This window comes from Colletotrichum lupini, chromosome 8, assembly GCF_023278565.1.
Source record: "Colletotrichum lupini chromosome 8, complete sequence".
Taxonomy (NCBI): Eukaryota; Fungi; Ascomycota; class Sordariomycetes; order Glomerellales; family Glomerellaceae; genus Colletotrichum; species Colletotrichum lupini.
The window spans coordinates 2091878-2115698 of NC_064681.1; the positions used below are offsets into that span (position 1 = coordinate 2091878).

At 53.4% G+C, this 23821-nt stretch overlaps 7 protein-coding genes across 7 annotated transcripts; 2 read left to right on the forward strand and 5 right to left on the reverse strand.

The window, feature by feature from the left end:
- Positions 1-324: 324 nt before the first annotated feature.
- Positions 325-4966, reverse strand: CLUP02_15107 (DnaJ domain-containing protein; the record flags this gene model as incomplete). Its single annotated transcript, XM_049294031.1, has 11 exons — positions 325-1922; positions 1973-3001; positions 3054-3198; positions 3279-3407; positions 3464-3575; positions 3644-3810; positions 3878-4054; positions 4136-4259; positions 4500-4548; positions 4615-4792; positions 4922-4966. The coding sequence occupies 11 exons, from the start codon at positions 4964-4966 to the stop codon at positions 325-327; spliced, it is 3753 nt and encodes a 1250-aa protein (XP_049151177.1).
- Positions 4967-6222: 1256 nt separating this feature from the next.
- On the reverse strand, positions 6223-9827 carry CLUP02_15108 (Cdc73 family RNA pol II accessory factor; the record flags this gene model as incomplete). The annotated part of the gene is made up of 8 exons (XM_049294032.1): positions 6223-6870; positions 6928-7559; positions 8204-8324; positions 8450-8487; positions 8538-8980; positions 9213-9351; positions 9518-9642; positions 9697-9827. 8 exons carry the CDS (start codon positions 9825-9827, stop codon positions 6223-6225), a joined length of 2277 nt encoding a protein of 758 aa, XP_049151178.1.
- Positions 9828-10262: 435 nt separating this feature from the next.
- On the reverse strand, positions 10263-11835 carry CLUP02_15109 (bystin; the record flags this gene model as incomplete). Its single annotated transcript, XM_049294033.1, has 3 exons — positions 10263-10683; positions 10740-11168; positions 11222-11835. The coding sequence occupies 3 exons, from the start codon at positions 11833-11835 to the stop codon at positions 10263-10265; spliced, it is 1464 nt and encodes a 487-aa protein (XP_049151179.1).
- A 390-nt stretch (positions 11836-12225) lies between these two features.
- Positions 12226-13539, forward strand: CLUP02_15110 (uncharacterized protein; the record flags this gene model as incomplete). Its single annotated transcript, XM_049294034.1, has 4 exons — positions 12226-12246; positions 12311-12460; positions 12513-12626; positions 12703-13539. The coding sequence occupies 4 exons, from the start codon at positions 12226-12228 to the stop codon at positions 13537-13539; spliced, it is 1122 nt and encodes a 373-aa protein (XP_049151180.1).
- Positions 13540-14136: 597 nt separating this feature from the next.
- Positions 14137-14621, reverse strand: CLUP02_15111 (uncharacterized protein; the record flags this gene model as incomplete). The annotated part of the gene is made up of 3 exons (XM_049294035.1): positions 14137-14168; positions 14253-14333; positions 14429-14621. 3 exons carry the CDS (start codon positions 14619-14621, stop codon positions 14137-14139), a joined length of 306 nt encoding a protein of 101 aa, XP_049151181.1.
- A 476-nt stretch (positions 14622-15097) lies between these two features.
- CLUP02_15112 (uncharacterized protein) lies at positions 15098-19097 on the reverse strand (the record flags this gene model as incomplete). Its single annotated transcript, XM_049294036.1, has 2 exons — positions 15098-18716; positions 18769-19097. The coding sequence occupies 2 exons, from the start codon at positions 19095-19097 to the stop codon at positions 15098-15100; spliced, it is 3948 nt and encodes a 1315-aa protein (XP_049151182.1).
- Positions 19098-22058: 2961 nt separating this feature from the next.
- On the forward strand, positions 22059-23514 carry CLUP02_15113 (uncharacterized protein; the record flags this gene model as incomplete). Its single annotated transcript, XM_049294037.1, has 3 exons — positions 22059-22101; positions 22160-22360; positions 22427-23514. The coding sequence occupies 3 exons, from the start codon at positions 22059-22061 to the stop codon at positions 23512-23514; spliced, it is 1332 nt and encodes a 443-aa protein (XP_049151183.1).
- Between the last annotated feature and the right edge of the window lie 307 nt (positions 23515-23821).

A 23821-nucleotide genomic window follows, 5' to 3' on the forward strand; every position in this document is an offset into this window, starting at 1 on the left:
GCAAAGTGCAAAATGTAGCGCAAATATGGGTGTATACACACACACCTCCCTCTTCGTCTATGTCATAATGGTGTGTCGCCGTTAACGATGTCGACGAGTGAGTGTATGTGCAACGCGGCCTGGTCGATTGTGCCAGTCAAGAGAGACAAGGTTGAATCGTGATTAATATCCCCCCAAATGCCGGGTATCGTTCCGTGTCGTTTCCCATTTAGTCCGAGCTGTCGTCAAAGTTGAAAAATACACCCCCGCAAGGTAAGAACAAGGATTTCGAGGGCAGTAGAATCCTTCCCAAGCAGAAGGCGCAAATAAAATAAGAGCCTTCGCTTATGCCATCTTGCCCTTGTATACCATGAACTCACGAATGCGTGCTTCATGGTCTTCGCATGCGACAGCCCACTTCCTTCGAACTTCCTTATCTTGTGCCATCCACTCAAGATATTCGTGAATCTCATCATCGCCGCGAGAGACGAGGAAGGAATAGCCCTTGCGAGCTCGGAGATCGGCGATATTTGCCTTGCGAGCGTTGAAATGCTCAATTACTTGAGCGTTGAAGATCTCCCATCTCAAAACGTAACTCTGGAAGTCCTGGGTGTACTTCTGCCAGGCACCGCCGGTCGGCTTCAAATTAACCGCGAAAGTAGGCGGGGGTCGGGGTGCTTGCGGGATGACCGGAAAATCGAGCGAGGGCTTCTTCTCCTTTTCGATCGGAGCGCGGCCTGACGGCTGACTCTCAAACGGCAGACTCGTCTTGAGATCATTCAGAGAACCTAGGCCAGAAGAGTTTTGCGCGAACGGCGCCACGTTCTTGAGGTCAGCAAGGCTGGCTCTAAACTCCTCGCTGTCTTCAGAACCGGCATTGTTCGGGTTGAATTCTGGCTTGCGCGCAGGTAACTTCGGGCCGTTTTCTTGCAAGCCATTGCCTGGCCTCCATTCGGGACGAGATGGTTCCACAGGGATGTTTCTCGCGCTGTTTGAATGATCTCGCTTTTGAGAAGTCCCAGTCTGCGGGGGGTCGATGTCCATAGCATTCGGGCTGTTTGCACCAGCAGGCTCCGCCATTGACTTTCGCCCCCTCCACTCGGTCTCCTCGTCACTGTCGTAGTCATCATTCACCAGTCCTGCATTGCCCCCTGCCGTCGGCTTAACCTTGGTCTTCCTAGAGTTGACTCGAGAAATTCTGGTAGGAGACGTTGATGTAGAGTGCGTCTTGTGTGGCACAAAGTTTTGGGCCCCAATCTGTTGGGTCCAGTCTTGCGCATCAAACTTTCCTTCCGCAGAAGGTGATCCTGCCGGCTGGCCCGACATGTCCTTCTGGTGTCTCAAGCTGGGGCGCTTGATCGGTGATCGACGGCCTACACGGCTTCCGGATTGTGAACGAACCTTGGCCGCTTGGTCCTGGATCGGACTACCGGCGCTGAATTTCCAAGCATCTGGACCATCACCGTTTACAAAGCTCGTGTCAATTTCCTCGGTGCTCCTGCGGCTGAAAGCTGGCTGCTCTGGTGCGGCGGTTCGGGCGAAGGTGTCATCGTCGATCGGAAAATTGAAGCTATTGGTAATTTTCTTGTCAGCTTGGTTCGGTGCAACATCATGGTGAGTGCCAATCGTGTAGCGCTTGTCACGAGAAAGCGGCGTCAGGTCTGGCGCCTGTCTCTTCACAAGCTTGCTCAGAAGTTCGCCCTGCTTTCGCTCGAATGGTGTGAGTGAGTCTCTCCTCGACCTATCTCCACTAGGAGACGGCGAATCATGCAGGTCTGCGTTGCTCGACTGCTCAGGGAGCGGATGCTGCGTTGCACATTGTGTGCGAGCCTCGGCTGCTGATTTGCGCCGCAGGTTGGGGACCGCAAAAGGAGGAAAAGAACCTGGGGGAAAAGATGTTCCGTACATTGAAGATCCTTGTGCCGTGTGGATGTTTCCCGCTCCTGCGAAAACATTAGCTTTTGCTGGGTTATAAAGCTTTAGACAATCCCACCATTAGGATTCTGAGAAGCAGTGGCCTTCGCCTGCGCATTGTTCGGACCAGGACCGGTGGCCGTATTAGGTGGAGTGTATCTTGCGCTTGCGCGGGATCTGAATGGGTCCTTGGGCGAGTTGGACGCAGTTGCAGCCGCCGTGTTAGGGCGGTCCTCTTGCGGCGTCGAAGTCGAAGTGCGCGGGCTCGACGGCTCAGTCCTTGCTTGACGGGGGACACTCTGGGCGCGTTGACGAGCGCTGCCAGGCGAAAGATTGGGGCCGTAGCTATCCTGAGGTGGTCGAGGGCTTTCCCGGGTGCTTTTCGCCCGTCCCACAGAGATGCCATCAAATGGATTCAGTTTCTCGCCGCCATGTGACATGTAAGGAGTGCTTTGGCGAGAATCCGAGTCCCTAAATTGCGCCAGAGGGTCTGGCACTCCTGCCTCTTGTTGTCTTCGCGCATTGTCTGCGAAAATGTTGGTGTGCCGGGATGAGGTGGAGTAGTTGGACGAGTTCACCGGAGGCTCATCTGCAGGGACGGGCGAGTGAGGAGTGTAGCCAGGTTTGCGTCCAAAGGAAGCCTCCGCCCTCTGTTTCTGAGAAGGAGTCCGGGGAACTGGTCGCTTTGGAGTCTCGGGGGCCTTGGCGGGCTTTGGCTGAGACTGGCTGGCCCGACCCTTCATATTCTCGAAAGCATGCCAGGCATTCCGCTTCGCTTCTGGGTCGTCTCTCGTCTGCGCTTTAGCCGTTGGAGCCGCACCCGAAGCAAAGTTGCGGTATCTACTTGCTCCTGAGGCTGGCGGAGGCGGCGGCGGATTGCGAGCTGTCGCATTACGACGAGGTGGGGGAGGGAAGTTGGCACCGGCATTCTGCCAGGGGTTGCCTCGAACTCCGGATGCTGTAGGATATCTCGATCGTGTTCTCCCGGCATCGTACTTGGCTCGTTGTTGAGGGTCGGTCAGAATTTCATGGGCTGACTGAATGACCTGGAATCGGGAGTTGACCTCGGCTTCTCTGCCTGGGTTTCGGTCGGGGTGGTACTTGAGTGCTAGCTCGGGTTAATCGACTCGTTCGACAGGAAAAGATCAGCTTCACCATACCTAGCTTTCGAAACTGTTTCTTGATCTCATTCGTATCTGCGTCTGCCGGGAGCTCCAGGTCCGCGTAGTAGTCGCGGCTCATGTCGACTCCTCCCATCCTGACGGTGATTGATGTTCGACAGACTAAAGACTCTGGAAATGTTGACTGTTTTGTCCAAACGCATGCCAAGTTTAGGATATCTCGACGTGGCGAAAGTTAGTAGAGCTGTAGACCAAACGAAGCACGCTCGAGGTTATCGAAAGTAGCTTCGCCGCCTGTCTGTGTTGAAGGTTGCCGGGATCTAGACACACAGCCTTGTGTTGGGTAGGTCTTGGTGTGGCGTAGCTCAGAAGTGTCGCCTGCGTAATTGGTGGCTGAGCAAAGTGACGTGACAGTCGAGATTCGCAAAACGATCGGGTTCTCCAAGCACCGTTATTTCGGTCCGGGAAACGTAGTCGCAATAGCTGTCTGCAGCTTCGATTTCTACCACGTTGGCAGACGTAGGTTCGTCTTCGGAAGGTCGATCGAAAGGTTGTGGTTTTCTGTAAGGAGGGGGAAGGCAAAAGAATGAGTGGACTAAGGCAGCAAAGGAAGTCAGCAGTCGTGTCACGGGTAATTTGGAACAAAGTAGTAGATATTTTCGCAAGCGGAAGTTATCGTGGTAAAGGGCACGGCAGTAGTTTTAGAAGAGGTAAGCAATCGCGGAAGTAACACGAGGGTAGCAGTCGCCCAGTCGTAAGATGACGGGAAGAACGTCGGCAGCTGCTCCCCACAGATCTGGAAGGTTTGGTGTTTGTTGCCCCTCGCAGCTCGCAGCGTTATGTTGAACAGGCGACTACTGCACAGCAACAAGGATATGCGTCGATGCTGGATGACGGAAGCAGGCACCGTGGGGGGAGGAAGAGAAGCGATCTGAAGCAGGGTAGGCATGCCGGGCTGAGAAGTCGAGCCAACCAGTCAACGAAGGGACTGGAGCCGCAGGAAGTTCGCTGGCACTGGTTGGCCCTTCACCGTCGTTCTGCTAGACAATCTCACATAGAGGAAGACGCGGTGATGATTGGGTAGATGCGATGCGACGTGCGTGTGCGGGAAAGCAACTCACCGAGATGACGTCAAACTGGGAAGCTGCTGCTGCAGCAGGAGATGCCAAAAGCTGACTACCGTGGGCGAGTGTCGGACGAGAGCCGCGGGTGCCCGACGGGAGAGGCGAGGTGGAAGAGACGCAGCTGTGATGCGACGTTGTTCCAAGGAAAGGGGTTCGCGGGTAGTTCGTCAAGACGAGAAGAAAGGAGCCGCATCGGCAGTGTGCGAAACCGAAAAGGAAGAAGCAAATATTAATTCAACGTTTGTTTTTGACGGGCCGTCTAACCCACCTCTGTCCGTTCGGTTGCGCGGGCAGCAAGGAGGGATGGATGGGGTAAAAGGGTCTAGTTTTTTAGAAGGGTTCCCAGGGACTCCCCGGTTACCTCTTGCCTGAGCTGGATCCCCAGCTGCCTCGAGCTCCCCAACCGTTGCCTGCCTTGCCCGCAGCCAGTCTGCGCCTGCTTGCTTCTCAAGTTCTCTCCACTGACACGGACGCACCTCCCCCCTTACCCCCCCGCTTGGCGGCACGACGCGTGTAAGTGCGCTTGACGCTATTGTGTTCTCGTTTCTGCATAACGTAAGGCATGCCAGAATGTCGTCTGGACTCTCCTTCAATCTCACCAAATACGCCTCTTCGAACAATATCCGCAATAGGTGGTGGGGAAGGGTGAGGTATCTACAGATAGCTACGCACGACTACCTACCTAGCATCATATCGCCTCCATGGTGGGGATCTCATCGCCTCAAGCCTCACCCGAGTTGCCTAACCTTTCTTTAGTCAGCCTATCCAGCTGGGCTAAGCCACCGTTCTAGCGTGGAATACCGGCAGACGTGATGCATTTCCAAGCATCGCCTGGATAAACCGAGCCGAGGATGGAGTTGGAGGATGGAGCTACCAAAATTGCCCTAGTTACGGATTCTTCGTATGCCCTCAACGCTGCGTTGATTCGACGGCATCTGCGCCGATGCATTCCAGTCACGGGGGGTCACCTCAAATCTGAAGAGACAAGACTTTCGAAGGAGAATCCAATCTTCGGCAACCTTGTGCCGGCCTAAGCTGACACTAAGGTAATTAGACAGTAGCCTCAAAATCTCCGACTGGAGCTATCTGAGCTGAGGCCTCAGAACCCCCAATTGCGCCTCACATATGTTGAAGAAACAATTTCCCAAGAGGAAATCTTGAGCCAGATGGAGTCTTACGAGCTTTTTGTGATCAATCAAACGAACAATCTCTCTGCAACACATCAAGGCTAATATTAACAAAACTTACTGAAAGATTGTCACAAAACTACCGTTGCCCGGCCTCCCAGCTTGGCTCATCTGCAGTAAGCCCGCCGGACCCCTCCCCCGCATGAACCCAAGTCCACGCGAGTTTAGAGCCCACTCCTACGCCAGCCGAAAGCTACGTAAACATCTCAAAGCCGGTTTTGTTTCTTCTATCGAACTTGAACCCCCTCTAAGTATTCGTAACGATGCGTAAGAGGGGATGATCGACCGAACACCTTGCCTTAGGATCAAACACTTATGCTAGACGACGTCAGGATCAGGACCCGCCCCCGCCATCCAGACAGACCAGGGGCATATGGATGCCCTGGGCCTCAGCTTCATTGGCGTGTTGTAAGGCAGTGGTCTTCTGCAACGAATATGATCTCAAGACAACCTACTCGATGAACCCAGGTGGAACCTCCCTGGTCTTTGTCTCATCAGCGCCATTTATCTTGTATTGCCCGGCGGAAGAATGGAGGGGTACAGTTAAGACGTATCCATTGGTGCCTCTCTCAACTGAGTCGCAACCCCTCGCTTTTATCACCAAATAAGTGAGATACTTTTCAAAACTTCCTCTTCAAGACTTTGATGTCATGGTAGTCACTCTAGTCTCTGGTACCTTAAAAGTTGCCCTAGAGCAGTCCCCTCTGCTAGCCGCCTGGCACAAATCAATCCTTGAACGCCATCGCTGTGAACTTGTTTCCCAGCCCCTCTGTGTTTTACTTTTACATGCATGGTAGACTTTGGTTGTTGTGTGGAAGTCGGATACCCTAGTCCTCGGTCCCGTAGCATCGATGACGGCCATCTCTGTGCGTCATCCTAAGAGACTCTGATGGAAACTCATAGCTGGGTTGGCGCAGTGGTTTTTGTCCATCCCTTGTTCTTCATGTTCGCCTCAATTGCCCGCCAGATCGACTCTGCAGCTTCCTTGTCTCTGAACTTGGCCGCCTCCTGAGCACCAGTTCCATCACGCCAGCGATCAACGCCGAGCTGCAACACGCGGTGGCCCCAGTCCTTTACGCTGTCTGGCGGTTGCTCCCCGCGCCAGCCGATGAAGATGCCCAAAATACGGCGGAACAGATCCGGAGGAGAGCTCCACTTGTAGTTCTTGAACTGCCATGACTGGCCAGTGGTGAAGACTGCAACAACGCGATTCCAGTACTCGGGTTTGAACTGCTCGGGGCCCTCGACGAGAATGAAACGCATGGGCCGCGACGGGTCGATATCCTTCATGACGCGGGAGACGTGCAGCATGCTAGCAGCAGCGCTGCCGTCGGGCTGCACGTAGCGCCCTGACTCGAGAAAAGAGCGGATGTTGGACAGGCGCAGCAGGGAGGAGGCCGAGGGCGAGAGGAGGATAATCGGGTCTGGTCGCCTCGTTGGGGCCTTCTGGTTGAGCGCGAGGGATGGGTTGGCGCTTATGTTCGACGAGCCATTGGGTTTCTTCTGGATGAAAGGAACAGCGAGCTTGCGGACATGGGAGAAGTCCTAAAAAGAATCGAGTCAGTCATGCGTAGCTTGGTTGTGAGGTTGATCGCGACTCACCGTGTGCTTCACGCCGCGCAACACAGAGTTGCGATCCCCCATCTTGCGCTCTCCATTGTAGATGACCGCCAATCTAGGATCCAAAGTGCCTCGTCCAGCTCGACTGGCCGCAGTTGCTGGGGCAGTCTTGGACGCGCTCGCACTAGCTCCCTCCTTGCCGTCCTTGTCGCCAGCCAAAGGCTTGATGTGTTCACTCTCCTCACTAGCGCCTTCCAGCCAAGTGAACAAGTCTAAACGTTCGACGAAGGCAAGGTTTTGGACAGTGCCTAGGCTGCCCAATTCTTCGTTGAGGCGGGTAGCGCTTGCGTTGTATTCGGGAATTGCAACATCCTTGTTTAGCCAGGCGAAGTAGATGGATCGCAGGTCGACCGGGCGGTCGCTTGAAATGAAACGCGTCGGTGTCGAGAGCGATACAGAAACGGGAGCTGGGTGCGAGAAGAGTAGATGGGTAGCTTGCGAGAGAGGAACCTCGGTCGCAGAAGCATCGGCTGAAGCTGTGGGAACCGCAGGTCGTTTCGATGCGATGGATTGCCACAGCAGGAGCAATGGATCCTGCTCGTTAGCAGCCATAATGATAGGTAAAAGAAACAATAGGCTTATAAGTATCGGGCTCTTATAGAGCTTCTGAAAGCCTGGAAAGATGATCAAAAGGCTTGGATGACCGAATTGAGCGTGACTTGGGTTGTATGTGTAGATGCGACGGGGTGTTTACGAGCCTCGAAATTTGGGGCTAGAGGTTCAGCCTCAGTTGCTGGCTACCTATCGCCATTTTCAGCCACATTACATGGCCCATATTAATCACACGCCAATCTATAGAGCTGCGCCACAATTGAGCCTCCTATGCACCTTCAAGCTTCAAGCTGCTTTCTCTCGACCTTGACCCACACATCCCTATAATCATGATTTGTTTGGAGAACGCATGATTATTAGTGATGCCCACACAAGGTAATAGGACCGTGTGAATATGTCAATTTGATCTGTTCTAGGGCGTGAATAAAGGCTCAGCCAGCATCAGTCCCATATTGATCTCTCATCGGTCTCCGAGGTAATAGACACTTCTGATCCTTGGCGTCTGTCACTCATTTTATGCTCTATCTTGAGTGTTGACTCTTTCCTCCCTCTCCCATGATAAACACAAACCCCAGTACCACCCGATACGTGTTTAGGGTTCGCCGGACACATTGGACTACTGGGTAGGTGCTCCGGAAGATCAAATTCGAAATTGCGAGGTCCTGTTAGTCTCCGCTTGGGTTGTATTCGTTGCTTTGCTTCCCACCACTCCTTGGGTCTTTTTGGGAGATTGTCGTCGCATCTCGTTTGGTTTCGTTTAACGCTTGTAGATCTGGCCGGTTGAGCAGCGTCCCAGGTGTCACTGTCTTCCCCAGGTGGAACCATGTCTGTGAAAAAGCCTCGTGGCTTTCCATCCGCGGTGTCCTCGCGCGTTGGCGGAGTTCTCACCCTTGTAGCTTCCTGAAGTGACGGTCAGTTGAATACTTCTCGAAGATGATCTGGATGCACTCACTCCAGCAGGGTACGGCGTCAGGGTAGAGTCTTGTTGGCCTATTTCTGATGTTAGCTTACATTAAGATCGGCAATTGTTGGTTTCCTACGACTCAAGAAGCCCTCGGGATCAGGCGTGACAGGTGGGGTTTTTCCTGCCAAAAAGTCTCGAACAGAACTTGTGGCACTGCTGATGGTGTCGTAGGAGTCTTTACGGTGCCAAGGGGCCTTGCCGAACCAGCTTGTGCCTGTGGCCGTAGACCTTTGATCTTCTTTGTTGGTGAACCAAGTCAGCGTTTTGGATATCGGAGAGCTTGAGATATTCTTCGGCACGTCGGCGAGTTGCTCGGAGGCTAGAGATTCGGATATCGACTCGGACGATTGCTTCTGCTCGACATTAGAATACACCCCGCTCGGTCTAACACCAATGTACTGACAGTCATGTTCTTGAACAAAGAAAACAGTTTGATGCTTTTCCGGCTCTGGATGCTCTGGCTTATCGATGGAGCACCAGAGCTTGCGCCATGAGTTGATTCCAACGGCTGTGCTAGCTCTGGCGGAGGTTCTTGGAGTGTCATTGCTAGTTTTTCCTCCGATGAATTGAGGGTATGCTGAATACTCGGCATCCGGTCCAAACTAGGTCGTACTGTGTGAAGCAACGTATTCTGCAACACTCTAGTCTGGAACTCCTCCGACGATGGGCTAAGCGGCCCATTGGAGCTGAGTACGGACCTTGGAGACGAGGGAACATCCGGAGGCAGCATCTCTTGCTCACTAGTGCTAACATTTCGAATCTTTGGGGATCTGTTGGCCCATCTCCAACGCTTGTTTGCGCTGCCTTGGCGCGCTTTTCCAGAGATGATCTCTCGCTCAGCCCAATATCCTTCAGGAAACCAGACCTACTCGCATCCTTCTTTGGGGGGCCTTGGAGGGTCATGATAGCTTCCAGGCCTTGGAGTCATTGGCCAATCCCTTGGAGACGGCTGAGTGGGAGTTGACCTGGTGCTGGGACGGGGCAGTGATTGTGGCGTAGTAGGTGTTGCTGGCAGTGAGCCAAAGTATCCGTCACACTGTCCCCTCTTGGGCGTACTGGATCCATCCCAGCTATCTCCAGGTGCAAATTGCAAAACCTCAGGACAAGTGACTCTGAGCGCCGTTTTGAAGGACAGCCTGTGAGCGTCGCGATTGGATATGGGATAGGACTGCGAAGACGATCTGTGAATGGGGTCAGCATCAAAAGCTGTCATTACCAGCACATGGCAGACTTACGTCCGTCTGCGAGTCCGGACGGGGTCCTGAAAAGGGTCATTGAATGCCACGATACTCATCGGCAGGCCATCCCTAGAGCTCTGGCGTTCTGTCACTGCATCATTGCCGTCGACTGTATGAATAGAGGCCATTAGGCTAAGGACGGCTTGCTAGGGATTCGTGGAATCAATGGCCGGCCAAATGAGGAGGGCTAGGCAGGCTGCAGGGAGAACCATAAAGATAATCGGAGGTGATCAAGAGGAAAGATTTCGAAAAGAGTTTGTTCGGAATCCTTACGGCAGGGACTGGAGAAGTTCGATGCTGAAGGTGGCACGTGGTGGTCCCCGCTAACCTCCGTTTCGGCAGGATGGGACACCTACCTCAGGTAAGGTACTTTGAGGCGAGTAAAGGGGCCCCTGCCAAGTAGGAAGTCCATAGAAACGTGAATCACGCGTCAAAATATCACGAGCTTCTCAGAATCCATTCGATTAGGATTGCGGGTATCAAATCAGACCTGCTAACGCCTTCTAATGCCCAGGGGTTGGCCAAGCTCCATTTCCCATGTCCCAGTTGTTTTCATGTGTCGTTCAATCCACGAGCATCGTATCATCACCGTCGAATGCGGCACTCTGCTGCTCAACAGCCACTCCCTTTCCTCTGCCAGCCAGCAACTCTCGCCTAATTTCAGGCGCAATAGAGTGGTGGCCGTGGGTCAACAGCAAGTCCAACAGCGCCTCTCGCTGGTCCTCGCTCAAGTCGTTTCTGTATCTCTGGGCGAATGCCAGAAGATTTTGGTGGAAGACAACGGGCAGCGACTTGACCATGTCTCCAGAGAAAGACTGACCCTCCTTGATGGATGCAGGGTCCACACTTCTGAATCGCAGGAAATGGAAGACGAGCGAGTCGATGACCTGGTACGGAAGGGCGTACTTCTTCTCCAGCAGGGCCTTAATGAAGATGTTGGCCGCACCACCGCCCTCGGTTCCCGCCGAAGCTTCCTGAGCAGCACTGCAGCCGCGTTAGCACATATTCACAGCCAGAACTTAAGGAACAGGGAAGCCTACATCTCAGTGATACCCTTCAAAGCCGCAGCGGAATGAAGTACTGGCACTGACACTCTGACGAGCACAGCGGAAACAATTTGCGCCTCACGGATTGTGCAGCCGCTGGAAAGAAGGGGGAACAAGAAGCCGAGGAAGAACGCTCGGGGCTTGTACAGACTCTTCTTCAGCGCGTCGAACAAGTGCACATTCAGCTTCTTATTCTCGTAGATATCCTCGCGGACCTTGTCGAGGACAACAAGCTCCATGAACTTCTGGCAGACGATGGGCTTCGAAGCAGAAAAGATCCTCGTCGCTTGGTAAACAGCATTCGGCGTCCACTTTTGGGGTTCCGTAACCTCAATGATATCCTCCCAATGAGGCAGAGTCGGCAAAATTTTGAAGGGTTTTGGCAGGGGGCCGCTCTTGTATCGCGACAGAATAAATCCAACCCTATCAAACGGTTAGCAACAAACTTCCGGTGATCGCCAATCTTGGGTACATACTTTGTGTATACTTCAACGACCTTCGGGGGAAGCTCATATTCCTCATCACGAACGGGGACGCCCGCTGCTTTCCGGGCCTCGGCAGCCTCGTGCGCCGCAATCTTCTCCAGGATGAGTTCCGTCAAGTTGGTGCCACCGCCAGCCATCTCGTCGTCGGGACCCTTGCTACCCCAGCCGTGCTGGTTCAGCATTGCCGCAGGGTCATCTTCGGCCTCGGGCAAGAATTTGCGGTATGTCTCGAGGTCTTCGGGGTCGATCTCGATCTCCTCAACAACTTCGTCCTCTTCACCCCAGGCCTCCTCATCGTCGTACGCCTGTTCGTCGCCAACATCGGTGCCGTATCTCGACTCGATTCCGAAAAGGTCGACAGTGGGTTTCGCGGCGGCTTGAGGCTTCGCAGAGCCGTCCTCCTCGGCAAGCTCTCGGCCTAGCTTGAGAATGGTGCGACTCCGTGTCGCATCGACAAAGCCTTCGCCATTGTCTTCTTCGTCCGAGTTCTTGCCCTTCTTTCTCTTGGGCGCCTTGTTCTTCAAGGGACCCGTAGCAAGGATATCATCCTGCAGAGGGTTGTGTCTCCGCGACTGGCGGTCGGTCGGGGTGGTAGCCTTGCCCATTGTTGAGAATCACTCGGTGAGAAATGGTCGTGGCGGAGTACGACTGACAGGCGGGATAAGCGGTGCCTCTTTTTTTTTTTTCCTGTGAGCCAGAAATTTTTGATTTTCCTTATCGATTGCCCCGCGCCTGATTAGTGCCCAGAACCCTGGACCGGTTTGTTACGGGGCTTGTCTGATCCTTTGTCCAATGAGGACCCCTGATGTTGACTTCATCGGCGAGCAGAGTCAATGCCCCGCCACCAAACCCCCACCAAAAAGCTTCTGCAAGTGACTCTGCGAGTCTGTCTTATAGTGAAATTGAGACCTCTCCTCAAAAGGCCCCAGGAAATTAGCATATTTCACGCAGTTCTGTCTTTTCGTTCACGATATACACTAAAAAAGAACCAAAAAATGCCTACAGAATTGGAAGAGGTATGCTTACTCGATCAGAAATGCCTAATTTGCACTTTGTTGGACTCGTCTCATGATGTGATAGCTCGTGGGCTTCATCGCTCATCCCAATGCGAATCTCAGAAAGGTAGCCATCGAGAACCTCGTAGGCTACTCACAGGCAGACCCGGCAATCTTCAAGACAGAGAACTTGACTCCCGTAAAGCACCTCAAGTTCCTAGTCAGAGATCACCCTGTAAGCACAAGCCTTTCATCACTTGCCTGATCCCGCGACTGACAATAGATAGAAAATCGCAGAACATGCATTGACAATTCTCGTCAACCTCACTGCCGAGAAAGACGTTCTTGAGAACGTGGCAACAGACCAGAAGTTCATCGATATTCTTTTGGACTTGGTAGTAGTATGTCAACTTTCTTAACTTGGCATGGAACCATGCAGTAATGGGACTATGCGATATGCTAACCCCGTTCCAATAGAAACCCGATGAGGCAAACGCCAACCTGATGGCAATGCTGCTTGCCAACTTGGCAAAGTGGGATGGACTCAACACTATTGTTACCAAGAAGCAAACACCGCCAGCGGAGCTCAAGTCCAACGACTTGGTTCTCAACCAGCTGGTCGATCTCTTCGTAAAGGAAAAGGGAGCCTACAACAAGGATGCCGACTACGACTACCTCGCCTACCTATTTGCAGATCTCACCAAGCACGCTGAAGTACGCCAGCACTTTGTGACCCGGCAAGACTACGACGAGGTCATCCCCATCACCAAGCTCAAGGTCTTCACCGAGCACGAGTCCGAGATCCGGAGGAAGGGTGTCGCGAGCACGATCAAGAACGTCGCATTTGAGATCCAGTTCCACTCCACGTTCATGGACGAGGACGAGGTCGACATCCTCCCTTACATCCTCCTCCCCATCACTGGCAACGAGGAGTACGACGAGGACGACACCATGGGCATGCTGCCTGATCTGCAGCTCTTGCCCCCCGACAAGAAGCGTGACTCGGATCCCAAGATCATCCAAACGCACATCGAGACTCTTCTGCTCTTCACGACGACGAGAGGAGGCCGCGATCTGCTGAGAAGAGTCAGCGTGTACCCCATCATCCGCGAAAATCACTCCCGCGTCAACGACGAGGGCGTCAAGGATGCATGCGACCGTCTGGTGCAAGTACTGATGAGAGACGAGGAGCCAGAGGAGGGCGAGGGCGAGGGCGAGGGCGAGGCGGAGTCCAAGCCTAAGGAGCTTACCAATGGCTCAAAGGTCGAGGAGGTTGATGATGACGACGATGATGATGAGATTGTCGAAGTCTAGACGGGTAGTATCATGGTAAGGTTTGCAAGTTCTTCCCTATGGTCATGGCTTATGTAGAAAGAGGGGATACCCAGGTCCAAAATCCAAAAGTTGGCATTTTTTTCATCCTATGAATATGTGACATGCCTGAGGAAGGAACCGACTCGGTGACTGACGCAGAAGGGTATATATTCAATCCTTTCGTTCGCCTCAGTAAATATCTTGGACATTTGGCTCGTCTATCTGGCCAACTGGGTTGAGGCGCATGACTACCTTCACCGCTGCCATTTATTGGCGCTGGGTTCGATCCTCATCCCGGGCGGTCTTCTTTTTGCTGTTTTTGTGCTTCCTGCTTCCTCGTTCCTTCCTTCATGACGTGAGGTGAGATATCATGACAGTATTTCAGCAAAAGTGGGGCACGCCGACGACATCCCAACAAGACCCAGAGTGGAGGAGGAGCAACACGGAGAAGTATTCAGTAGACTCGGGAAGATAGACGGCGCTGATTTGATCTGCATTGCTTTCGATATCTGACAGCCTTTCCTGCCGTTCATTTGGATAAATAGCGAAACTCAAAACCAGCCCTCACATACTCCCTAGCTTTCTCCAAGAACCCATCTACTCGACAGTGACAGTCACCTTACTCTTGTCTACCCCTCAAAGTCAGCCCTTCATTTCACCTCTATCCCTCTCTGATATCAGAAATCCTAAAGCAAACGCGGGAAACAACTCACAAAAGGCGACATGGTCCTTAATCTCCTTCGCCCCATCCTTGGGCGTAGGATAATACCAAGCAGCGTCCTTGAGCTTGTCATCTACACACATCCACGCCACCCCCCATAGTCAGCCGTTGTACATCCAAATGCATAGGAGTAGTAGACCAAAACGACATATCAGAACATGATCTCACCCCCGACTTTAACCGAGTAGTAATTCGCAGTCCCCTTCCAAGGACAAAACGTCGTCGTCTCCGTCTTCTCAAACGCCTCCGTCTTGACCGCCGAGGGCGGGAAGTAGACGTTGCCCTCGACCTCCTCCCACTCCGTCGCCTCCGCGAGCGTGGTACCGTTGACAACGGCCTTGGCTTTCCCGGTCTTGGTCATCTTGTTTCTTTCTTTCGCTGTTCGTCTCAATTCGATAGAGGAAGATATAGTCAAAAGTAGCAAATTGCTGGTTTGATAGAAGATTCTACGTTCGCAAAGATGAGATTGACCTGCACTTGGACCAGCGACTTATTAGCAGCAACTTGATGCAAGAAGAGGGGGGGGTGCGGGGAATACGTCGTCTATGTGCCTTTGAATCTTCGTCGAGTCTCCAACGTCATTGGTCTTTGATGATTTATAAGCACTAGGTAGTCGTCCAATGTTCCTCTTTCCAGGTCTTTGTCTGTGTCGGATTCACGATGTTGGCTGATGCAATGTGATAGGTGGCAGTGGGATTGTAGGTCAAGAGTATTCAAGGACTGTATTCCAATACTCCAAAACACTAACGCTATTTCTGTTCTTCTCTAATGCTAATGTTTCCCCTTAACGCCGGCTGGGTATATGCGTTTGTTTCATTACATATTCAAATACACAATTCAAAGGTTGATAATGTCAATCTCTGAGAAATCGGGCGGGTTGGCGCCGTACACCACGCGAACCTTGCTGTCGAGAGCCGTACCCTCGTTGCTGATCCAGATGTGTTCGCTGTACTCCTTGGTGCGCCGGATCTCGTCATCACACACCCCAATATCGTCACGGGGCAGCCAGACTGCAGGCGCGCGCGCCCGAAGAGCGTAATGCTTGAACGCGTTCTTAACGAGTGCGTCACGCTCATCGGGCGTCAAGTCTTCGATTTCGTCGTGGAAACCGCCATACAACGCTTCTCCCAGTGCCCGTTGAGCCTCGAGATCCTTATTTCGCTGCTGACGTCGGTACTCGGCTGCCGGGTGTACGGGTGCGGGGCCCATCTTCCAGGTCTTGCTACGCAGGTTTTTGCCCTCCCGCTTCGCCCAATGACCGACATCTTTGACCTTACGCATAGTCGAAGGCTTCCTTTTCGGTGTTCCGTTACTCATGGTTTGCATTTCGATATCGCGGTTGACCGATCCGGCACCGTCTCCATTTCTCATGGGCGTCTTTTCATCGTCTTCATCATCGTCGTCGTCGCCGAGCCCAAGGCGCTTGTTCTGGGCTCGTTGAAATGCTTCGTCTCTGATGACTGCCTCGTCTTCGACGGTGATGGGCAAGTATCGGAAAAGCGGCGAAAAGGACGTATTGAGCGAAACTTGGTAAACGGCTGTAAATCCTATGGTGATGAGCATAATGACACCCTGCGGCACGGCAGTGTTGTTGTCATGCTCGTCTTGCACGATGAAGAACAAGCCTGCCAAGCAGGCCTCCATCACGTACAGGCCCGTGAACGTCTGATTGATCGCACGGGGATACAAGACGCCGCCTGTATCGTTCTCGAACCGCGTGACATAGAGCATACTGTAGCGTTGAGCAAACCACAGCAGGCCAAACGTCAGGACCGCGAATAGCGAAATGAGCGGGGCAACGACGCAGTAAACAAGGGCAATACAGGCAAAGTTGGTGTAGACGGGGAAGAATTGACCCCACGCAATTTTTGACAAGGTCGTGTTCCGCTTCCACTTGTCGCGGGCTGTAGAGTCAAGAACCCTGGCCAGAATATACCAAACCAGGACAGCACCGATCTGAAGCAATGTACCAGAACTCACAGACAATGCCTGGAGCAACATGTAGGAGAAGAAGTAGTTCGACGCTCTTGGTAGGTTGTCGGCAAGGAGATCCAGAATGTTCGTGACATTGGTAAGGCCTTCGAAGTTCTGGGCCAACTTTTCGGCCGACGCGGTAAAGAATGACGCGATTGAAACGACAAGGAAGACTTGGATGAAGAGGAAAACGAAGTAAAATCGCTGGACGAATTCTTCTTTCTGTGATCCCGTCTTGACACCGCGGAAGAGGGCAAGCTGTTCGAGGATATGAGGGACAATGAAGAGCAGTAGGGCGAGCAGAATCGCTGGCAAGACACCGGCAACCGCAGAAGCGACCTTATCGATGGGCGCCTTCTTGATCCAGTCCAGCCACGGGAACCTCTCAACCAGACCATCAATGTTGGCAATTGACGCCGTGAAGGCAATAGGAATAGCCCAGAAGAAAGCCATGGCCGCGATGATGATGGTGACGGTGCCAGATCTGATTGACTCATGCCACCACTTCATGGCCATGTTGTCCCAAATGACATCCTTTGGCGAAACTTCGTTGATTCGAGGCGACATGTGCTTTGGAATGTGGTGCATGAGACTTTGACAAGCCATGTGCGCTGAAACCTGGTGATTGAATTGGATGAAGGCAGAGTTCATGAGGGGGTACCGCTCTGGGTGTGCTTGGTCGTCTTCAATCTCGACGTTCAGACGGGCCAGCTCAGAGCGGCACCAGTAGATGGTGTCAACCTTGGGGCCAAATGTGAGCCATGCGAGCCAGTTTGGGAAACCCCAGCGCGGAAGTCGATGAGTCGGCCTGTCCTTCTCCTTGACCCATTTGCGCCATTCTGCGTCATCATCTAAGATATTCTTGTATTCGCCGCCGACAGCATTCCATTCGGGATAGTCGACAGGGATTTGATCGTCGTCGCCCATGAAGGGGATATAAGACTTGATGTTCTGCCACAAGGTCTTGTCTTTCTTTTGGTTGAATGGGTACTCTCCGCCATCGAATCCCTGAGGCACAGGAGACGCGTAGCCACCGGCAGGGGCCTTCCAAAATTGCCAGAATTTACGCGTTTCCTGATCATACATATGATCCAGGTTGCTGACTTTGCGGACGGTGTTGCCGTTGCCAAATGGCTCGTAGCTTCGCTTGTAGTTGGGATCGGCAGTTTCCTGAGAGACAGCAGAAACATTTCTAGAGTGAGTCTTGTGCGTCTCAGTGTTTGCAAGCGGCTCGACTTGCTCCGTGGTGTCCTTTGTGCTTTTGGGCGTGGCGGGTCGGTCGCTGTCGGCCAGAATTTGAACCTTGCGCGGACGGTTGTCTGGATGCAGCATCGCGAAGCCGTTGGTGGTCTCAACGGTGTCGTCTACATCTTCAGTGAATTCCTTAATTTCTTTTTGAGCCTTTCCCAGGCCCCCAAGCAAACCTTTCCCAACCTTGGTGACGCCGTCGCCGATAAAGCCCAGTCCGAAGCCCTTAGACTGGGGTCGATTACCATCTTCGGATGAGCTCGAAGATGAAGTGCTCGAGCGCCTTGACTTTGCATCATCGCGGTTCTCGTTGATGACAGCGCTGATGTCGTGAGGGACCTCATCATGTTCGCCGGAACTAACACCTTGACCAGCTTCAGCCCTCTTCTTAGCCTCAGCGTCTTCTGCCTGTCTCCTGAGAGCCTGCTCCTGTCTCGATGGGCCCTTGGACTTGGACGCTTTTCTCGCAGCCTTCTCTTCCTGCTTCTTCCTCTTGAGTTGCTTCTTCTTCGCAGCTTTGACCAGATCTGTTTCGGCGGATTCAAGTTTCAGATGGATGTCTTCCCGCTGCTGAATCTTTTCGAGAAGTGGAGTTAGGTCGCGGTTGAGCCAGATGTTTCGAATTTGACCAGGGAAAACATCAAATAGACCACCAAGAGCCTCTTCGGTCAACCACTTGGAAGGAATGCTGTTGACGAGGATAGTTGTGGCAGAGGCACGGAGTCTATGCTCGGCACTTGTCAAGTAGTCCTGACGAACTTTGACATAAACGCGCAGCTCGAAGAAGAAGACTGTGCAGACCCAAATGATTACGAGCAATGCAAGAATCAAGTGTGCCCAGTAACGACCGGTGTGGTTCTTACCCACATTGCCCCATGCCAAAGTATCCAGGCCGGTAGGCACTGTCGTAGCGTCGTTGTTGGCTCTGGCCATGAGACGGACTGAAGAAGAGCTCGTGCCATTGGTAGTGTCATTCTTCGCCTCGTCAACGAGATCGTGGCCTTGGCCATCGCTATAGTTCAGCGGAGTCAAAATGGGAATGACGATTGCCGCAATTGGGATAAAAATGGTGAGAAGGGTTCGGAGGTATCGTAAGAAGAAGTAGGCGTCCAAACCGCACTTCTTGATGATCTCGCGGTCATTGTATTTGACCAGCGTGCTGATTAAACTCCATGGTGCGCTAGGAGGTGATTCGGTTCTTTCGCGCTCAGGAACGAGGTACGTTTTCGGTTTGCTGCGGTTCGTTAGTGTTGTATAGCAAGGGATAGTCAAGCCGGTATACGCACAAAATACGCGCAATCTTGTTTCTTAAAAGCAGAAAGGCGAGGATTTGGATGGCGAAGACCACCAAACCGGTTGCCAGGGCAGTGAGGAACGCAACGAGCGTAATTCCTTGGTACTTCTCGCTACCTGCGACATTGAGCGCTGATGTTGTAGCAGAGGCAGTATCTGATGTTGGCGAAGCACTCGATGTGGATGTTATGGTCCCATTGGAACTCAATGTCGCAGAGAGTGTAGTAGAGAGAGCGGTCGAGAGCGAGGAGGCGAGAGACGACGCGAGGGTACCCGTCAGGGTGGCCGAGCCTGAGGGTGTCGCAGTGGGAGTCGTCGACATCGTCCACTAGTTGGCCCAAGAGGTGCCGATGTGTCGAATCACCGGGTGGCTACCAGCCTCGACAGCTATGTGTTGTCGTCGTGCTCGTGCGAGCGTTAAGAAGTTGTTGTAGGGAAAGGAGATAGTCTTGGCAGAGAAGACGTAGATCGAAATGAGGTCGAGATCGGCCGAGGAACGAAAAACGTGGGGGGAGGCGAGGGTTCAGTTCACGATACCAAGAAAATAGGCATGGTGGTCGTGTCGAGGTCTGTATCTTCGTTCGTGTCGGGTAGTGGTCGTAGGAGAATTACCACGTGTGGCTATTCGTTGTGTCCAGGACCGCTGGAATTATCGCGCAACTGGATTTCTAGCTTGAAGAAGAAGCAGATGCCAAGTAATGAACGAACTGGGCCAAGAAACGACGAGAGAAAGAGAGACTACTGCGTAGAGGTGGTTAAGAGTACGAGAGGCCAGAAGCGAGCCAGTGCCAAGGAATCGCAGGCAAAGGGTTTGACCGAAGTAGTTGTGCTTCTTTGATTGGCCGACAAGGTGCAGATACAACAACGACCAGGGCCCGGACAGGGGTACTGCAGGTGCACTTTACTGCTTCAAGTCGCTGCAGGCCCCCCAGTGACCCCCCAGAGTCAATCGCTGGGTGCGCTGTTGCTGGTTTTCTTTACTTCGCTTCAGGAGCCCTGCAACTGGTGACATCAGCGGCTTCATTGGTTGTTCGCTACAAACGAAACAGACCCCTGCCACCCTGCGGGACAAAGTGGGATCCCGCCGCGGTTCGCCCTGACTCTGGCCCAATCATCTGCCACTCACCACTGAGGTCGCCAATGTCGCCAGAACACGGAGTACGTACCCTCTGCCCAGTAGGGGACCTCGACCACGGTCCACGGATGCCTCCAAAACCTCTCTCTCATCCTACTCTCCCTACGGATATCTTACACAGTAATCTCTCATCACACAAGAGTACAATTCTACCTTCCATTAGCCGAACCACCTATCGCTCATTTGCTTGCTGTAACAAGATTCTTATAGGCAGCACGTATTGATACAGCACGACCCTTGGCCATCCAGTCGTCCAGTCTGTTCAACCTTCAACAGATGTGGTGTGCATGGCCAGCCTTTGACCACCCACCCCACGTTGACGCGCTATTCTGACGCATGCCTCAGAAATAGATCAGCGCGCGCTTCGTCCCAAGTACCAGCCGAAAGACACTCCTCGCTAGTCAAATCAGCTTGCTTCCCGGGTTCAAGACTTGAATACCCCTGAGAACATCGTCGTTTGTTGATTCCTCCCAGCCAGAGGAAACATTTCATTTGTCCCTCGTACGGGTACACACAACAACATGAACACCGCCATCTGTTTGGGCATGCTACACAATGGAGCACCTGTGGCTATTTTGCCGCTCGTACTATCACATCCCTTTGCAAGCAAGGCGAATCGACAATGAACCTTATCCACATTGACAAGCTTACCGAGAGACGTTGTCGTGGCTAAATGGGGCGAGGTTGCGTGGCTGTGCCACTCTAAATATCCTTTTGGTGGACTGTGGAATTCGCCAACCCTTTCGTTGTAGCATTTCGGGCCGTGGGGTATCCCAACAATCAACTTGAATAAAACCACCTGCGCCTCGGAAAGCGAAGCTTTCGCCGAGACGCCGCCTACTCTCGTCTCCCGATGACAAGACAGCCACCACCATACTGTCTACTCTGTACGCCATAAAGCGTCCCGAAGGATTGCTAGTCTGTTCTGCCACTCTGCGTCACCAATTGTTGCCAAGGCAAGTGACTGCAGAAGCTGGTTATTGACCACCAGTGGGAACGAGGGCGTTCTGTTTCCGCGTATCGCACTGGTCCGTTGGGATACCATTTCTTGGCACAATGTCCCGACAACAACATCAGCCGTCATTTGAAATGTCCAAAAGAGGGAGCTGGGATTGACTCCAATGATCGAAAATCCTGCTCTCGACAAAGATTCATGAACAGGTGGCTTCGCATGTCACCGCCATACCTCCTCCGTCATCCGTTCACCCGTCCACCCGTCCACCCATACAAACCCTTGCTTTCTTCCAGCTGTCGCTTTTGGGTTCCTGGCCTCCAGATATCGGAGCAAGACTATGGATACCCACCTCGGGATTGTGCTGTTGGAGCGTTACAGAGAGAAGCGAACCATCACCAGGGGTTCCCACCCCTTAAGCGGCCGAGGCAAATCATAACAGTCCCGGCGCCGGGGCACCGTGCCGTTCTCTCGCGACATGACGACAAGATTTCGGCCCTCCCTCCGAACGCGGGGATCCCCCCCAAACCTGGATGGGCGCCCGTGAGCAAGCCACCCATCGTATGGTAACACAACACAGACTCAATCGCCGCTGTCAGCGATGAAGCTAGCGAGCCACATTTCCACACGGACAGGCCAGGCCACCTGCATATGTCTGGTTTGGAGTCTAGACGCACGCTTGCCGACTTTCACATCCGACTTGCACCCGTGACTAAGCCAATTTTTTGACACGACATCTGACAGCTTCGTCAACTACCACAACCAATGCTGGCTAAACATTCAAGCAACTTTGACCGCCCGAAATTGGGGTTTGGGGTTCGGCAGTATCCTAAAGTTCGCATCACCCCCACAGCACCGTCGGCGCACCGGCAGTTGGCTCGTCTACCAATGGCAACCCCGATGAATCGTATTTACTTCCCGTTCTGCGATCCCGGCTCTCTACCAGCTCATCAAAGGACCAAGGGGAGTTAGGGAATATCGCAGCATCCCCCTCATTCTCGATCGCTTCCCCGCTTCTCCAGCTGATAATGGACCCCGAGCTTACCTCCGATCCCCCACATGCCCCTCCATATGAGGCTCCGTGCCGTCTACTTCATAAGTAACCCCTGAGACGGCATTATCAGAAACTTTGGTCCAGCTGAGCTTTGCAATTCAATACCCTTCGAGACGAATACTACAGCACCATACCAGACACAATGGCAGACCCCAAGGATCTGAAAATTGCCATTATTGGCGCAGGTACTCGCCGCCTGGTTCATGGATCTTGAAGACCGTTCACTAACACGAACTTGCGTAGGAATGGGCGGCTTGGGTTGCGCCCTTGCATTGGCCAAGAAGGGATTCAAGCACATCGATGTCTATGAGACGGCCTCCAACCTCGGCTTCGTCGGCGCCGGCATTCAGATGCCGCCAAACGTCGTCCGCGTACTCGATCGCCTAGGCTGCTGGCCTGAGATCGAGAAGACGTGTACAGACGTGAAGAGTTCAAGCATTCGACGTAAGGAGGACCTCTGCACCACCACATCACCTTGCCAAGCACAAGGTTGCTGACATATTAGCACAGAGGGCGCCACCAATGTTGAGCTCGCCCATGTCGAGATGCCCGACATTCGGAATTTGTACGGCTTCCCGCACTGCAACGGCCACCGCTCCTCCCTTGCCGGTGGCATGTACGACGCCTGTAAGAAGGAGTCCGCCATCACATTCCACTTCGCGACGGCACTACTATCGGTCGAATCCTTTGCGCCCAAGCCAAAGTTCGTGCTGCAGCCGCGCGACGGCGAGTCTTACGCAGTCGAGTCCGACGTTCTCATCGCTTGCGACGGCATCAAGAGCATCATTCGCGCCCAACTGCTTGAGTCTATCGGCGCCGTCGGTGGGGAAGAGGATACGGGCCAGGCTGCCTATCGCATCATGCTCAAGCGTGAGCAGATCGCTGATGACCCAGAACTCCTCGCCCTCCTCGACTCGGACGAGGTAATCCGCTGGATCGGCGAGAAGCGCCACATCATCGCCTACCCCGTCTCCTCGCACACAATCTACAACCTCTCCACCACCCAGCCTGACTCCAACTTTGCCGTCGCCACGAACGCAACCTACACCACAAAGGGCTCCAAAAAGGCCATGCTCGACGTCTTCCATGACTTCTGCCCCCTCGTCCACCGCATGCTCAACCTTGTACCGGACGGCGAGGTCTGCGAGTGGCGCCTACGCATGCACAAGCCCTTACCGACCTGGGTTCACACCGACGGGCCTGTCGCTCTTCTCGGTGACGCCTGCCATCCAACCCTCCCGCACCTGGGCCAGGGCGCCGCCATGGCCATCGAAGATGGTTCCGTCGTCGCCGAGGTCCTCGCCCGCGCGCCCGACACGTCTCCCGCGACGCTCCGGCGCTGCCTCAAAGCCTACGAGCTCTCCCGGCGCGACTGGACCTCGCAGCTCGTCAACATGGCCTTCCTCTCGGGCAAGCAGCTGCACCTCGGCGAGGGCAAAGCCAAGGAGGAGCGCGATCGCATGTTTGCCGAGTCCAAGCAGACCGGCGCTGTGCCGGATAAGTGGGCCTCGCCCGACGTGCAAAAGATGATTTATACAAATGACTGCGTGGCCAACATCCAAAGAGACTTTGACGAGTTCTTCAGTAGCGTAGCATAGAAATGGAACGGCAGATCATATGATGCTCACTTTGTAGATACCTCAGTCTGTTTTATTTTTTGGTGGAGTTTCGGTCTTCACTTCTGCCCTCCGAAACCTCTCTTACACGTGTAACGTGAAAGTCTCCGTGACGTTGCGCCTAGGATGCTTGCGTCCTCGGCCAAGCCACTCTCGATGAAGCATACCCCGCACTCGAGAGCTCAGCTCACCTAGGCTTTGCCGACAGGAATTCACAGTCGCACAATTTTAGAGTTTAGTCAAGTGGACAACATGTTCCCGGGGCGTATCCGTGATGATATTATGCTAT